The 15,115-nt window shown below is 54.2% G+C and overlaps 1 protein-coding gene across 2 annotated transcripts in view; it reads left to right on the forward strand.

Annotated features, from left to right (window-relative positions):
• The window catches only part of LOC307193293 (peroxisome proliferator-activated receptor gamma), a 216,665-nt gene that overhangs the window by 140,301 nt on the left and 61,249 nt on the right, over positions 1-15,115 (forward strand). Inside the window, exon 8 of one of the 2 annotated variants that reach the window (XM_079935056.1) lies at positions 2,367-2,460. In XM_079935056.1, the coding sequence (XP_079791182.1) occupies positions 2,367-2,460 (94 nt within the window). Of the gene's footprint in view, positions 1-2,366; positions 2,461-15,115 lie in introns of those variants that run through there. The other variant, XM_079935053.1, reaches the window with a different exon arrangement.

Below are 15,115 nucleotides of genomic sequence, written 5' to 3' on the forward strand. Positions count from 1 at the left end.
AGGCAGAGGGAGAAGTCCCAGCGCATCCCTCGCCCGCACCCCTTGCCTGCACCTGGCCGCCGGCTTGGCCTGATGGTCTTTGCTGGGGTCTCTGGGGTCTTCCTGCTCCCCGGGAGCAGCCCACAGTCAAGGGCTGATGGCAGTCGGGGGCACACACCCAGCTCCCTCACCCCTCTGGTGCGGACTCCCAGGGTTTCCTAGTGGGATGAAGATGACGTCTCCCACCGTGGTAAACGGCTTGAAAGCACAGGTTTTTTGGGCCGACTTCTCTTCCCCCAGCCTGTGGTGTTCTCCTCGCCTCCCAGTAACTGACGTCCACGCAGAGCCCTGCTCAGGGTCTGCTGTGGAGGGGCCCACGCTAAGGCACCCCGTTAACAGTAATGGCAGCCAGCCGTCCACACGGGCTGTGGGAGCGCCCTGAGCGCCTCCTGAATACCAGACTCTGGGTGCGGGGGACACTGGATGGATCCAGTCATGGGCCCTGCCTTCAAGAAACGCCCTGTCTAGTGAGGGAGACAGACACGGAAACCAATGGTTACCGGTCAGAGTGATGCGGGCAGTGACGGAATGTGGTCCAGGCTGCTGTGACGACACAGAGGGGAGCCCCTAACTCAGCCCGGGGGTGGGAGAGGCATCCAGTAAGCTGGGTCTTAAAAGTCCCGCGGGAGGAAGTGTGCAAGGGTGTTGCGGGTCAGGAAAGGGATGCGTGAAGGCCGAGTCCAGCGTGGCCTGGCTCTGGAGACACTAAGTAGTCCACTGGGGGTGGGACACGGCTCATAAGAAAGAGCACCGGGAAATGAAGCCGAATCCAGATCCTAAAAGGACTCTTATTTTTCCGTTTGCGTTTTTCAAAGAGAATCTGAAGAGGGCAATGTTTAAGCCGAGGAAATGAGGCTCTAATGGTGTATTTCAGGCACCAGAGGAGCCGTTATGCAAAGCAAGGTCCTTCACTGCTTCTTGTCCTGCTGGCCTGGCTGTGACCAGATGGCCGTCTGCAGGGGGACTCAAGGCTTTGGAGGACAGAGTAGAGCAGAAGGCAGCAAGCAGGGCGGCGCCGGGCTCCCCTCTCCGGCCAGCGCAAGCTAGCCCTGAAAGCCCCCGCTCTCAGGCCTGGCTCCCACTCTTCCCAGAGATCCCTGTCTGTTGGAAATATGGGAAAATCAGATTTTGATGATAATTTATGTGGGTATGGAGGAGAGGTGATTCAGACATTCCTGGGCCCGTCAGGTGAGCCGGTGGATTGGAGCCACAGAAAGTCAGTTCCGTGAGCAACAGAGAAGCCTGTGAATTGGGTTCAGGAGGCTGACTGGGTAACAGAGTCTTCAGTGCGGGGAGGTGCATTTCTGAGCCCAGCGGGGGACGGTCACTGAAATCTCTCCCTGGCCCAGCTCCACGGACTTATATCTGGGTCCTAGGAAAGAAGAGACCTCTGGGTTAAGCCTAAAAGAGCTTCTTTAATAAATCTCTGTTCCCAGTTCTTTTCCTGGGTTCTCTGCCTGAGTCTTACAAGAATCCAACGGGGCTCCTGCAAAATTCCTATGCCCCTTTTTAAGAAGAGGTAAGAGAAGCTCAGAATTGCTGAGTAATTTGCACGTTTTTAAGTTGACAGAGAAAGGGGTGAGCCAATTTCCCACACTGCACCTCAGCCCCAGATGAAGCTCTGACACTCCCAAGAAGTCCAGTGAAGTCAGGCAGCCCCCGGACCAGGAACAGCCAGTCTTTTCAGGGAGCACCTGCCAACCTCTAGAACCTCAACCTGATTGGCCCACCAAAGTCGCATGACACACCACCTACCCAATCCCTGCATCCAGGGGGACGCTAAAAGCCAATGCGCTTATCCCTGTGTCTCATGCCCACCCCTGAAGCAGGGGATGGAGCCCCGCCCCCTCCAGCACTTTGGGAAGGTGAGGACATCTCTAAACAAAAACCAGGAGCTGTTGCTAAAGGAAAAGGAAGTGAATTCTGGAGGAGCAAATAGCTGGTGACGGCTTCAGTCGTGTGAGGGAAACGTGATATATTCCATCCACAACAGACGTGGAGCACATACAGAATTGTCTCAGGGCCCCACCAGAAAACAGCAGGCACGCTCAGGCTGAGCAGTTTAAAGAGGGCTGAATAAAGGGGTCTGTTTCTAAAGGGGCGGGCAGAGTGTAGAGAGACCACAAGGGGCAGTGCAGACCCAGGGCAAGGCTTAGTGACAGAGAGACAATAGTCACCAGAACCTGGAGGGAGAGTAAGCTGTGGGGAGAAGACAGCTGGCAAGAGAGTGACTTTGGTCCAGGGAGGTGGCCAGCTCATGGGGCCCCGACAGGGCAGGAACCAGGGGAATAAGCCCCCATCCGGCTCTCTTTCTCTCTCTGTCTCAGGTGTGCGTCCTGTTGACTACAGCTGGCCAGAAACCACAGGGCAAGGATGTCGATTCATGCAAACTGCGCAGGTCAGCCTCCAGCCTGGAGAAAGGTAGGATGTGGATCTAGGGAAGCAGATAGAAGGTGCCCAGCACATTGATGGCTCAGCAACTCTTGAAAGCAGTGCCCTTGGTCCTCATGCTGGGGAACTCCACTGCAAGCAGCGTTGTCACTGTTAAGGGTGCTTGAAAACGTGTCCCGGGACATGTCCAGACTCTGATTCGGTATGTCTTAGAATGGGTTCATCTGGGCCTTTGGTGCAGATGGTATCGGGGGGAGGTGATTACAGGAAGCAGCAGTGAGGGCGTGAGGAGAACCAGACAGGCAAGGAGAAAAAGTCAGTGTGAGTGTGTGGTGGCAACGTTGCTAGCCTCTCAGTGGATAAATACTCCCAAGATTGTTCACCGGAAGCGCAGTCCCCGTCCCCCACTGGTTGAGGACTGACCCTGGGGGTGTGCTGACCGTGTCTGCATGTGGGTCTCAAAGGCTCCCACAACCTGGGAGCAAATCCTGGGGCAGAATGTGGAAAGATGTGCTGCACGTTCCAGACACGGGCCTCTGACAGCTCGAGGTGAGCCTGAGCCTGCACAGAAGCATCCCACAGCTGTGGCTGATTAGAAGCGGGCCTGGGATGTGACGTGGGCACCAGGTGCACGTGCATCTGCCAAAGGGGTCCTGTGTGCAGCCCCGAACCTGCACTGTAGGTGCACATGCCAGGTGCTCCTGAGAGAGACGGTCAGTAATCCACAACTGGGCAAACTTCCAAGCAGGACAAAAGACTATGTTTTAGGTACAGGGGGCTGTGAGTGAGTCAGAGTCCCTCAGAAGAGGGAATGAGTGGTTGGTTGCGCTGATATATAATCTTGTGCCTTGAGTGTGTCAGTTATCTACTGCTGAGTAACAAATTACCCCCAAATCTGGTGGCCTAAAACAATGATGATCATCTGTTGTCTCACACAGTATCTCTGGGTCAGATTTCGAGGCAGCTTAGCTGGGAGGTTTTGACTTGGATTGTCTCAAAGGTTGCATCCAGGTGTCAGCTGGGTTGCATCCTCGGAAGGCTTGGCTCTGGCTGTGGGATCTGCTTCCGAGATGGTGCACTTGCATGGCTATTGGCGGGAGGCCTCAGCTCCTCACCATGTAGACCTCCCTGCTTGAGTGTCCTCACAACGTGGCAGCTGGCTTCCCCCAGGGTGGGGGATCCCAAAGAGCAAGGCAGCATCCACAAGGCCTTTTATCACCCAGGCTTGGAAGTCACATTCTGTCATTTCCACGAGGTCCTATTGGTCACGCAGGCCAGCCCTATTCACCGTGGGAGAGGACTACACGGGGCATGGATACCGGGAGGCTCGGATCACTGGGGGTCACCCTGGAGGCTGGCTACCGCCCCAGTGTTTGCCCAGAGCCTGGCACGTACAGCCACCCAATTAGTGTTTGGCGAGCGTTGACTCTGTCCCAGCATCGTGCAAGGCTTGACGCAGCCCCTACCCCCAAGGACTCGTATTATTCTTGGAATTTTAAGATAGAGATTTAATAAGGAGAGGCCAGTACAAGCTAGTGGTCAAGAGAACCATAAACGAATAGGCTCAAGGAGCTCAACGTGGCCCAGGAGGTAGTCCAGACGCCTTGGTGGCAGGCGGAGAACCAGCTGAGCCCCTGTGCTGACCTCAAGGGGAAGTTCCTTACTGCTTGCGAGTGGGGCGCAGGAGGTCCTGGGCCTCTGAGCCGAGTGGCCGGGTGACATTGAGCCGCTTCTGCCCTCTGTTTCCTGCCCGATGACTGACAGCACCCAAGATGGTTGCTCCAGTTTGGGACAAGCCTGGAGGCTGAGAGCTGGACAGGCCCCGAGAGGCCGTCTAGTCTCACATCCAATGTGAAGAAAGTGAGTCCAGAGAGAAAAGGGGGTTATCTAAGGTCCCTGGGAAACTGACACAAACTCAGCACCCACTTTGAGCCAGGCCTTGTCCTGGAACCTTCGCCCCCATCGTGCCATTTAGTCTTTACAGCAACCCTGAACTGTAGGAATGATAGGCTACGTTTTACAGAAGAGAACTGAGCTGTCCAGGGTCAGAACTAAGAAGTGGTGGGGCCTAGATTTGAACCCTGGTCTCTCTGACCCTGAAGGCCATGCAGGGTACAAGGTGGACAAATGGAAGACGGTAGAGTCGAACGTCAGTGCCCCTACCAACGGTGGGCTCTGGGGACCGTGTTTATCTCCAGCCCTGGCTGAGCTCCCTGGATGGTGCCAGGGACACGGGGCGTGTTTAGCAATCCCCGGGTAGAGCCGGCCGCTCTGGGACGGAGCACGCGGTGGTGACACCATGGAGCTCTTGGCTGTCTCCACCGTCCCCGTTGCAAGAAGGGCAGCCACCACGTGAGACAGTTATTGCCACACACGTGGGGCTCAGCATCTTAGGATAAGGCCACGGGAACTCAGGGGACCTGAGCTCTGGTGCAAAGGCTCATATGATCAGGACCGATGTTGTGTAATGGTTTGGGTCAAGGGTTTGCTAGTCAGAGGCCCCGATAAACAGTGCTGGGCTCCTTAGATACAAACACAACAAGCGTTTATTGGGGATCCGCTGAGTGGCAGCCACAGGCCAGGGCGCCGAATATACATTATTTCATATTTTCACAGCATTCCTGGGACGGGGGCGGTATCGTCATCTCTCTTGTAGGTGAGGAAACTGAGGCTGAGGGGGGCGATGACATCCACAGTCACAGTTATTTAGGGCCTGAGTCAGCATCGGAACTCGGGGCTCCGGGACTCTCAGACCCCCTCCGCAGGCTGCGCCTCTGTTCTAAGGACGGGGATCTCTGCCCCAAGGGTGCGTGGTCAGAGGGGAGGCCCTTTCTTTGCATTGACCACAGGGTGCTTCCTGCAGCAGCCGTCCAGGTTTGCAGTGTCACCCAGGGGTTAAACATGGGCCATTAGGTGTCTGAGAGAGCGGCCTTCAAGCGCTGCCACTTGCAAGCTTTGTGGCTTCGGGCAAAGCCTGTCAGCCTGGGTGAGTCTCAGTTTCCTCCCACCTAGAGCAGCCTAAGAATCTGTGCTGCGGGCTGCCCGTAAAGGGGGATGTGGCTCAGGTACTCCGTAGCCGGGATCTTGACTTCCACGAGAGCCTGGGCACCCCTTAGCGGGACAGTCACCATCTTATTCACCTTCGCATCTGCTGAACACGGAGCCTGGTGCACTCCAACCGACGGCTCAAGGCCCCGCGTAAATGTCATCACCTCTGAGAAGCCGCCCTCGATGCCACCGGCCCCCTTCACCGTGTTCTCAGTCCTGTGTTCCTTTAACGCCCTGGACAGACCTCTGTGTTGGCATTGATCGGCTTGGAGAAGAGTATAGTTTCATGGCAAAGAGCAAGGCGGATCTGGAGTCCAGTCCATCCCTGCCTTTCTAGCGGCCCTGGACAGGTGACTCCACTTCTTTGATCGTCAGCATCATTTCCTGAAGACAGGAATGGTAACCCTGTCCTCTCAGGGTAATTTGTTCCTACTCCTAGCACAGGAATTGACACAAACTAAAGGGGTAATAAAGGGTATCATCGTTGTCATGGTTGCCGGCATTGTTACTGTTGTTATGCAAATATTCTTTTGTCTGTCCGTCTCTTCCCCCGGGCTCTGAAGTTGCAGGAAACCCAGGAGGACAGGGGAGCCTGACCTCTGCTGACCAGTCTGTTCTGTGCCAATATCTACGCTGGGGGCTTCGCATATGCTGTGATCCTGTTTGACTCTGCTGGCCGGTGGCACTGTCCTCATTCTTACAGAGAAATGCCCTGAAGCCCAGAGAGGTGAAGTAACGTGTGGAAGGCTGCACACCATGGAGAGGTGGAGTGGGTCTTCTAAGCCCCGCTCCTTCCACCAAACCTATCTCGTTCATCTCTGCATCCCAGGGCCCAGCACGACAGGGACCCGAGAAACGCCTGTTGACGAACGATCAGCGTCCCAGCTCAGGCCGTGACACGTGACGTTTAGGAGGGGGTCTGCTTAGGCCTCGGGGTGTGTACTTGGCGGGGGCAGAGAAGGGCACTTCCTCCCAGGTCTGATGCAAACACTCATGCCGGGATGGATGAGGGTTGCCGGACACACAGCCACTGGAATCCGGTCCCTCCCTGGCCGGCCCGATGTCGTTGCTCCACACTGGCTCCCGTGGGGACCGTCCACCTCAGCCCTGGCCAGGCTCCACATCACCTCTGGACCCGGACTTAGAGCATCCCCACCCCCGTGTCCTTCTTCTGGAGCTGGAGGGAACAATCTTTCATTTATGTTTCTTTACTGTGCGATTCATTTTATTTTAGAAAAAATACATAGTTAATAGAGAATGAAATTCTCTATTTATTTCAAATATTTATTTCAAAACGAAAACTGAGAAGTTACGGATTAACCACAACATGACACGGAGAGGCAAGCGCCGTTCACATCTTCCAAACTCCCAGGCTACGTGGACACATGCATACCTTTACAGAAATGTCTTTTTTACCAAAATGCTGTTTGGAAACCTGCTTCATCATCTAAAAAAATATTATGACAAAAATAATTCGTGTACGTGATAGACAAAGTGCAAACGTTGGATGACGCGGAAGAAAAGCAGACGTGGCCGCCACTGCCGGCCTTTGGTGGGAATTTCCTCTCCTTCGACATTTCTTTGCTGTAGGTGATGCAGGCAAGGCTGTGCCACGGTGCTTGAGGATGAGCGTCAACATGTTTTCTCTCTAAATCCGATGAGGATGTTTTCAGGGTGGGCGAACGTGGGAAGTTGAAGCAGGGCCTCTGGTCTTCACGCTCCCGTGGCCACGCGTGCAGGACTCGCTGGTCTCTCAGAGGCGGGCGGCTCTGAACCCGCAGGCCCAGCCAGGGTGGAAGGGTTCCCTGACCCAGGTCCCCCCCACCCCACCCCAGTCACAGTCACTGCTCCAGCATCCACCCCTCCTCCCCGGCCTCCGTGCCGTAGGCCCATCAGCAGCTCAGCCGCCTCCAGGCCACCTCCCAGGTCCCCAGTCTCTGGGGACACAGCCCCTTCCTTCCCGCTTCTACCCCTTCTATCCAGAGCCATCCAGCACCGTCACCTCTGGGAGCACAGGCTCTAGGGGAGAAAAGGCCAGTAAATTCTTCTCTGGGAGAAGCTGATGTGGAGAGGTGGAGATGCAACCTCTCTTTCCTCCTGGAATCTCCTACAGCAGTAAGAACGAGTCAGGAGTTAATATGCCCACACGGTGTCCCGCCCGCGGCAAATGCCCATAGCAAGCAAATGCACAGTGGCACTCTTTTGGAACCTCTTTCCATTCCCTGTCTCCTTCATGTTTTTTCTCCTGTTCAAGCTCTTCTCCTTCTCCTCTACTTTCCTGGCCCCTCCAGCCCTCGCTGGCCTTGCCCTCTTTTGAAATCCTAAGGCTGAAGGATCCCGGACTGTAGGGCCTCCAGACGGGGTGGCTCGGGTCACCGCCGTGTGCGCTGGGCTTGGCTGGTCTTCAAGCGCCGTGGGTTCAGGCGCTGCGTCTGCCCTTGATGGATCCCGGAGGAAGCGGCCAGGGACTTAGCAGGAGCCACTCTTGACCGAGAGGTAGGAAGTTAGATGGAAGACATCTGTCCCCAAACCTCATCTCCATTGGTGCAACATAGAGGCTTCTTCTAGGGTGCGTCTGTGGGCCCAGAGCAGCAAGTGTCAGCCCGAGCTTAAGGGCAGACCTGGAGTCTGTGGCTGCCGTGGAGTGGTGGGGAGAACCCGGAGAAGCTTCAGCAGCATCTGGGGTGTGGGCAAGCCCGAGGCCGGCAGCCGAAAGCCAGCAGCCTGGTTAGTGGCAACACCACCTCTGCAAGGCAGCCCAAGACCAGGCGATACAGATGTGGGAGGTCTTGGAGTGTCTGAAGGAAGTAAAGGTGGATGATGGGTGTCCGATGGCTAACCCAGTGACCCCAGTGGCAAAAGAGTGGCCTTCTCAGTGCCCCAGCCCCTCCTGTGGCTTCACCCAGTCGATCTGGTTTAGCTGGAGCCTGATTCAGGCCACACAGGTCGTCAAGAGGAAGGACCCAGAGGAAGGAACTGCTTCTGTCACCTTTCTTTTTATGTGCTCTTTGCATCTAGATACGTGGTAGCCATAAAATGAGCGATCCCTGCCTTGGCCAACATGGTGTCCAGACCATCGCTGACTTTTTCTCATTGCCAGTGTCATCAGGATGAACCCCAACAGAGCGGCTAGTGCAGAGCTGTCTGTCCCTAAACCAAGTGGCCCTGACAAGCGAACTCCTCCCTTCCCCTGACTGGCCTGTGGTACCTCTGCTTCTGTCTTTGCTGGTGGCTGCACCTCTCATGAGTGTCGGGTTTCAGCAGTGCTGCCCGCTCCCTGAATTATCATCTGCTCTCTGAAAACTGAGTCACCTCGTAAAAACTCTGCATGTATTTAAGTCATTTCTAAATCCAGCAGGTACCCAGCACATCGCGGGTTCTCAATTGGCATTTGCGCTTTCATTCAATCGGAGAACTCAGGGAAGGGGCCTAAAGGAAACTCATTTTCCCTGTCGACTCCGGTGTAGCTGCCAGCAGATCCAGGCCCCTCTGGCCAGGTCACTCCCTTGCTCAGACACCTTCAGTGGCTCCCCGTGACCTACGGGATAAGATTACAAATCTTAACCATCATTGAAGACCCTCGCAGTCTGACTCCAGCCGGCCTTTCCAGCCTCACCTCCCAGTCTAGCCACACAGGGCCACGAAGCCTTCTCCAGCTGTCCCCGGTCCGTTCGGCGTTCGAGGCCCAAACCCTCCCTGGGTCCTTCCTTAGTTCTTCCATAGCACTTTTATTCTAATCCTCGTCAAAAGGGAACTTAGATTCCCGTAGGGTTTTGGCCGTCCGTCGCAGGGACTGGAACTTTCTGGGTTGGAGGTGTTGTCTTAGCTGAGAATCCTCCATGCCCTGCGCCCAGAGGAGCTCCGTCAATACCCAGTCACCGCGCCAGATGCTTTTGACAAACAGGAGCTCATCACTGTGGCAACCTCGCAACCCGGGCAGTGCTTTCCCCAAAACGAAGTCTCAGGTTAAGCAACTCGCCTGAAAGTCGCATCCACTTAGCTTCAAAGGCAGAACTCTTTCCCATGTGTCCAAAATACGAAAAATAAATCACTCTTTTCGCAGAAGCAGTGTTACCCGGACCTAATTCCACCTCTCGTGGAAGCTCCCTACCAGGGCAAACAGCCCCCTTCTGTGAACTTCAGTTTCCTCAGCTGTTACGGGGCGTGATGTTAATAGCTTCCTTCTTGGGCTGACAGATAATGCACGCAAAGCGTGCGCCCTGGTGATAAGTCCTCTTCCTTCCTGGGTGCCCTGCCCCATCTCCATGTGGTGCAGAGGCCCCTGCGACGGCTGAGCAGTGCTGGCTGGGGCAGGGCAGGAGGCAGGGCCCGGGCCTTCCTGAGGTCCCCCAGAATCCCACCTCTGGCCCCTCTGGGCGGGGGGTGGGCGGGGAGCCAGGCTCCCTGGTCGCTGATGAAATGTGTCTGTTGTGTGCCTGTTGGGAAACGCTGAGAGCGGAGAGGACGGCACAGCAGGCATTGCGTCTCCCTGCCGGGTCCAGGCTGCTTGAGCAACCCCCTAACCCTGGCAGTTGCTCCATCTGCAAACAGGGCGATGATGCCCCAGGGCGGGTGTTGCACCATGTTCTTAGAAAGCCGCCTGTGTACAGGCATTTCCATCTGGGGCCTGGGCTGGTTTGTTTAGTCACTGTCTTTTTCACTTCCAAATTTCTGAGGGCAAATTGGGAGACAGCGAGATGGTGAAACGACCATCATTAGCCAACTCTCTCTGAGGGCTCACCCTGCGCCCTGCGCTGTGCCGAGGCCTTACATGCGAGATCTCGGGGAATCCACACCCCAACCCTTGCACGAGGTACCGTTCTTCCCCTCACTTGCCGAGGAAAACACTGAGGTCCAGAGGGTCACAGGGCTTGTAAATGGTGGAGCCAAGATGTGAGCTCAGCCTGCGGGATTCTGGGACGCTTCCCCGCTGCTCCGCGCTGACCGAGGGCTGACAACCTGGGCTTTGAGATCAGGTTGTCCTGGGGTTGAATCTCAGCGATGCTCCTGCCTCGCTCCGTGCCCTTTGTAGGCCCTGCCTCCTTTCTGGGCCTCCATTTCCCCACCTGGAGAATCAGTGGCTTAGAACAGATCACTGGTTCTCCAATGTTCCTTTAGCTTTCTGTAAAAAAATAAAATGCTTCAAGCAGCTATGGACTGCAAACAGGCAGGAGGGAACTTCGTAGGGTGAGGGAAACGTTCTAAAAGTGGATTGTGGTGACGTCTTTTCTAAAAGACCTTGAATTGTATACTTACAACGGGTGAATTTTGTGGTATGTAAATTATCCCTCAATCAAGGCGTAAAGAACTAGAATGTTTCATGAAACAGCGACATTCAACCCTCAGGACCCCAAAGGATTGTTTAAAAGCCATCGGGCCACTTGGACTCTGGATGGCCTTCAGACTCTGACCTTGTGGAATTCTGAGGTCATTTTAGTTCACTTTGCGCAGCCGGCTGTGGGTTCTGTGGGGACAGGGATGCCACCTTCTCTGCTGCCACCCCAGCCCAGCACGTGGCCCATAGCAGGTGCCCCTGGCAGTCGTGAGATGAGTCGGTGTGTGGCGGGAGGGTGGCCTTGTACGTTCTCTCGGTGTTCCCACGACTTGGGGCTGCTTGGAGGAGGGCATTATGTTTTCATTTCTTTCTTTCTTTCTTTTTTTTTTAAACCATGCTGCATGGCTTGTCGGATCTTAGTTCCCCGACCGCAGATGGAACCCGTCCCCCCTGTGCAGTGAAAGCACAGAGTCTTAACCACTGGACTGCCAGGGAAATCCCGTGTTTTCATTTCTGAACCCCAACTCCCAGCACGGATGCACAGAGTAGGTACCTGGTAAGGGTTTGTTGAACTAATTTAAAAAGTGAATGAATAAATGGCTCGGTCCCTGCTCAGGGGACAAGCTGAGGAGGCAAGACATCAACTTGTTTTCAGACCTAAATGGCGTCGGACGCACAGCGTATATGCACACTGTGTATTACTTAGGGTGTAACTTTAGGGCAAACGAAATTTACTGGGAAGGCCCGCGGGGGACTCGCAGCTCATGCCACGGGAAGGATGGGTCCCGGGTCTACGCAGCAGACCCAGCTCATCTCTTTAGGAAGCCTCTACGGGACCAGGCCGCTGTAACCATTCTCGTTCCTTGTGTTACTCCCCCTCAAAATGCAGACCCCAGGAGAAGGGCATCTGATTGGCTTGGCTGGGGCCCTTCCATTAACAGACTGCATTTAGTGAAGCAGAGAGGGGCTCAAAACCCAAACTGGGTTCTGCTTCTAGAAGAAGGGGAGATACATGCTGGGCAGATCAAAACAACCGAAATCCACTGGAAAATTTCCCTAATTGCAGAAGAAGGAAATGAGAGTTGGAAGAGTTACCGGGGGGCCACCCAGGCAAGGCAGGGAAGCTCAGCACCGCGAACGTGGGGCCATCACTGAGCGCCAGATACGGCGCGGTGGGGAGAGGGCGCAGAGGGCAGAGAAGGAGGTAGGCGGTGGGCTAGGAAGTTAAGGAGAACCAGGGCAACTTATAGTTTGTTCTTTAAAACTCTTGGCCAAGCCACTGACTAATCCTGATAGCCATCTCTCAGCACCCGGGGCCATTTCCTCTCTGTTCTGGAAGCCACAGGAGTCCACTGGTTTTGATGAAATGGTCCGAGGAGGACCAGTGTGGGCCAGGCGCGCTGATGCCTCTGGGGTCCTCAGGCGCCCACCTGAGGCGTTTGCTGTGTAGCACTTGCTGCAGCTCCAGCCCCAACTTGTATTCCATAGAAGATGGGGGGAAGCAAGAATACTTTGCTGTGGCCCCTGCTGTGGACCTGTTTTCTGATTTAACGCTCACCGCTGGTCTGTGGGGCGAGTATTAACCCCATTTGGCAGTCTGAGCTGCTGAGAGTGACAAGTAGCAATGTCAGAATTTGAACCCAGGACCGGCGAGCTCCCTGCTTGTATCACGTGCCTCCCCACTGGTTGCTTCAGCTCAGACAAGTCCTGCATCTTCTGTGGGTTTCCCCACCTGCAGATCAAGGAGCTAAAAGCTGAAAGAGAGGGTCGTCTCCAGCCCTAGTGAGACTATTCAGAAGCATCCCAGGCGGCCCCAGAGGCGACGGGGACAACCCGCCTCTGGTCTCCCTGGGCCCCTACCCCCCACCCCCAGAGGCGTCCCGTCGCCGGGGCACAGGCGCACAGGCGCACAGCCTCTGTGGTGATGAGTACGTGCTCCGACACACACACAGACCTCGCAAACAATGCAGGGAAATAAAGTTCTCACAGGAAACATTATCATATTGACTCACGACAGACCCATCCATAAAACAAACTCCGGGTACCTGGGACCGGCTCACAGAGCAGCGGCCTGGGAGATAGCAGCCAGGCCGCACTCTCCTGGGCCTGGGAGGAAGTGGGTGCCGCCAGGGGGAAGGGCAACTTCCCCTGGCTGCTCTGACGCTGGCCCGGGATCTGAGTTATTTGTCAAAAAGAGAAAAAAATGATGATTTTTCAAAAGGCGCACGAGTCCCAGAGCGTTATGGCCTCTTTGCCTTGTCACAAGAGCTCTGTTGCAAAAAGCCCACTCAATACCGTGGTATTTTGCAAGTGATTTGCCACGTCGATGCAGAAAATATGACCGTCTCCAGAGGCCTGTGTCTTCATCAGTCCTTGCTCAGCAAAGCAGCCTTGACCATTGCCAGTGTGGAAAGAAGTTTTGATCCAGCCTCTTTTCAGATATGGGAAGGCCGCTTGGTGTGTGTGCGAGGCCTCAGGTGGACAGAGCTCTTGCTACAAGTAATCAAACTCAGTTTCCTCATCTGCAAAATGGGAGCAGTCTTGAGACTTCAAGTAAGAAAATGTAGGTTTAACACACGGTCCAGCGTTTGTTTTCCTGACCCTTTGTGAGAAGCACCTTAGAAGAGCGACTTGGGAACCTGGAGACCTTCATCCGAGTTCGGACTCTACCCTTTCTTAATCCTGCGAGCGTGGGCAAGCCCCGGCCCCTCTCTATATCTCGTTTTCCTCCTCTGGAAAAGCAAGGGTCTAACCAGCCCTGACCCGCCTGCCTCCCAGAGTTGACGTAGCTGTTAGGGGAGCTGGGTTGTCAACCAGGCTTAGGCCACTGAGTCGTGAAAGGTTCGAGTACCAAGGAGGTGGTGCCCGGGGCGTTTGGGTGGTTGCAATCTCGGCTGAGCCCTGGACATGGTTTCACATGTTGGTGCCTTACGTATGTTCTTCTCACAGGTAGGTGGTTCCTTCTCTTATCTTCCAACAAACTTCTATTCATCTTTCAGAGCTCAACTTCAATATCCCCTTTTCCCTCTGACAGCCCTAAACCTCCTCCAAATAGTTGCTTTCTCCTCTGTGCTTCCACAGTGCCCTGTCCTCTCTGTCGTAACAGCTACCATGCTGTCTTATCATTTACTTCTTTATAGATCTGTCTCCTGCCCGGGGATAGAAACTTGTCAGTTCGAAATTGATTTCTGAGTATTTTGCTCTAAACTCTTAAAATTGCCTCACCACTTTTAGGAAATGTCCTTCCCTGCAGTGGTAACTGTGTGGCCTGTTGTTCTTTAAGGAATCTCCGAAGATGCCCAGGTTTACAACAAAGTGTCCTTCAAGGAAGTCAACTTTGCCTTCAAGCTTTAGAAGCTTGTTTTCCTACCCAATAGACGCCCAACGAGTCTGCACTAGAGGCCGCTGATGCGTGCCTGCATTTTTAAGAGGTTTTAATGTGTAACTGTTTTAATTCTTCCCGGGAAGATATTTTCTAGGCGATAGAGATGCTTTGTAAATAATACGCTCCTTTTGTGTTGGAGGTAAAGTTTCAATGAAAAGTCAGGGCACCGAAGTACAACTGTTTCGCCGGCCCCTAGAGTCAGCTCTGAGGATGAGAGAGAGGATGCGTTTCAGCTCTAAGGAATGAACTCCTTGGGATGGATGTCTGTCAGGCAGAGTTGTCTAGAGCACTTCCTAGAAATCTTGACCCGTCGCTGTCAGTGGGGAAGGCTAATTAAAGGAAATAAAAGACTAGTAGCCAGGAGATTCCAATGTGCTGAAAAAACAAAGGCAGCCAACCTGGAAACTGAGAGTTGAGTCAGCTCTTCACTTCGTTCCGTCCGGCTCCCCCACCCACCCAGACACTCTTTTCTTTCCCTGATTTTTCCACCACCAACACCCACTCGCCTCTGTTTACCCCAAGGGATCAGTGGAGACAGGCTTTGAAGCTAAGGCTACTGCAGTCTCTCAGGCCCTGACACCAACTGTGGACCCCTTGGGGGCTGGCGCTGGCCAGGCAGCTGACCGTGTGATTCAGAGTGAGGATGGGGAAATGCAAGGTAAAACTACAGCTGCCTCTCTTCCTCCATCACAGTGACAAAAACTAAAAAGACTGACCGTAGCGAGTGTTAGTGAGAATGTGGAACAGCTAGATCGTTCATATACTCCCAATGGGAATGCAAAATGGTACATGGGGACCCACATTGGCAGTTTATTGTGAGGTTAAATATACACTTTACCATATGACCCAGCCGTCCACTCCTGGGTACTTTCTTTTTTTTTTTTTAAAGGGCTTCAAATGCTTGGCTTTTTTTTTTTTTTTTTTTTTGGCTGTGTTGGGTCTTTGTTTCTGTGCAAGGGCGTTCTCTAGTTGTGGCA

This window comes from Stenella coeruleoalba (genome assembly GCF_951394435.1).
Source record: "Stenella coeruleoalba genome assembly, chromosome: 10".
NCBI lineage: Eukaryota > Metazoa > Chordata > Mammalia > Artiodactyla > Delphinidae > Stenella > Stenella coeruleoalba.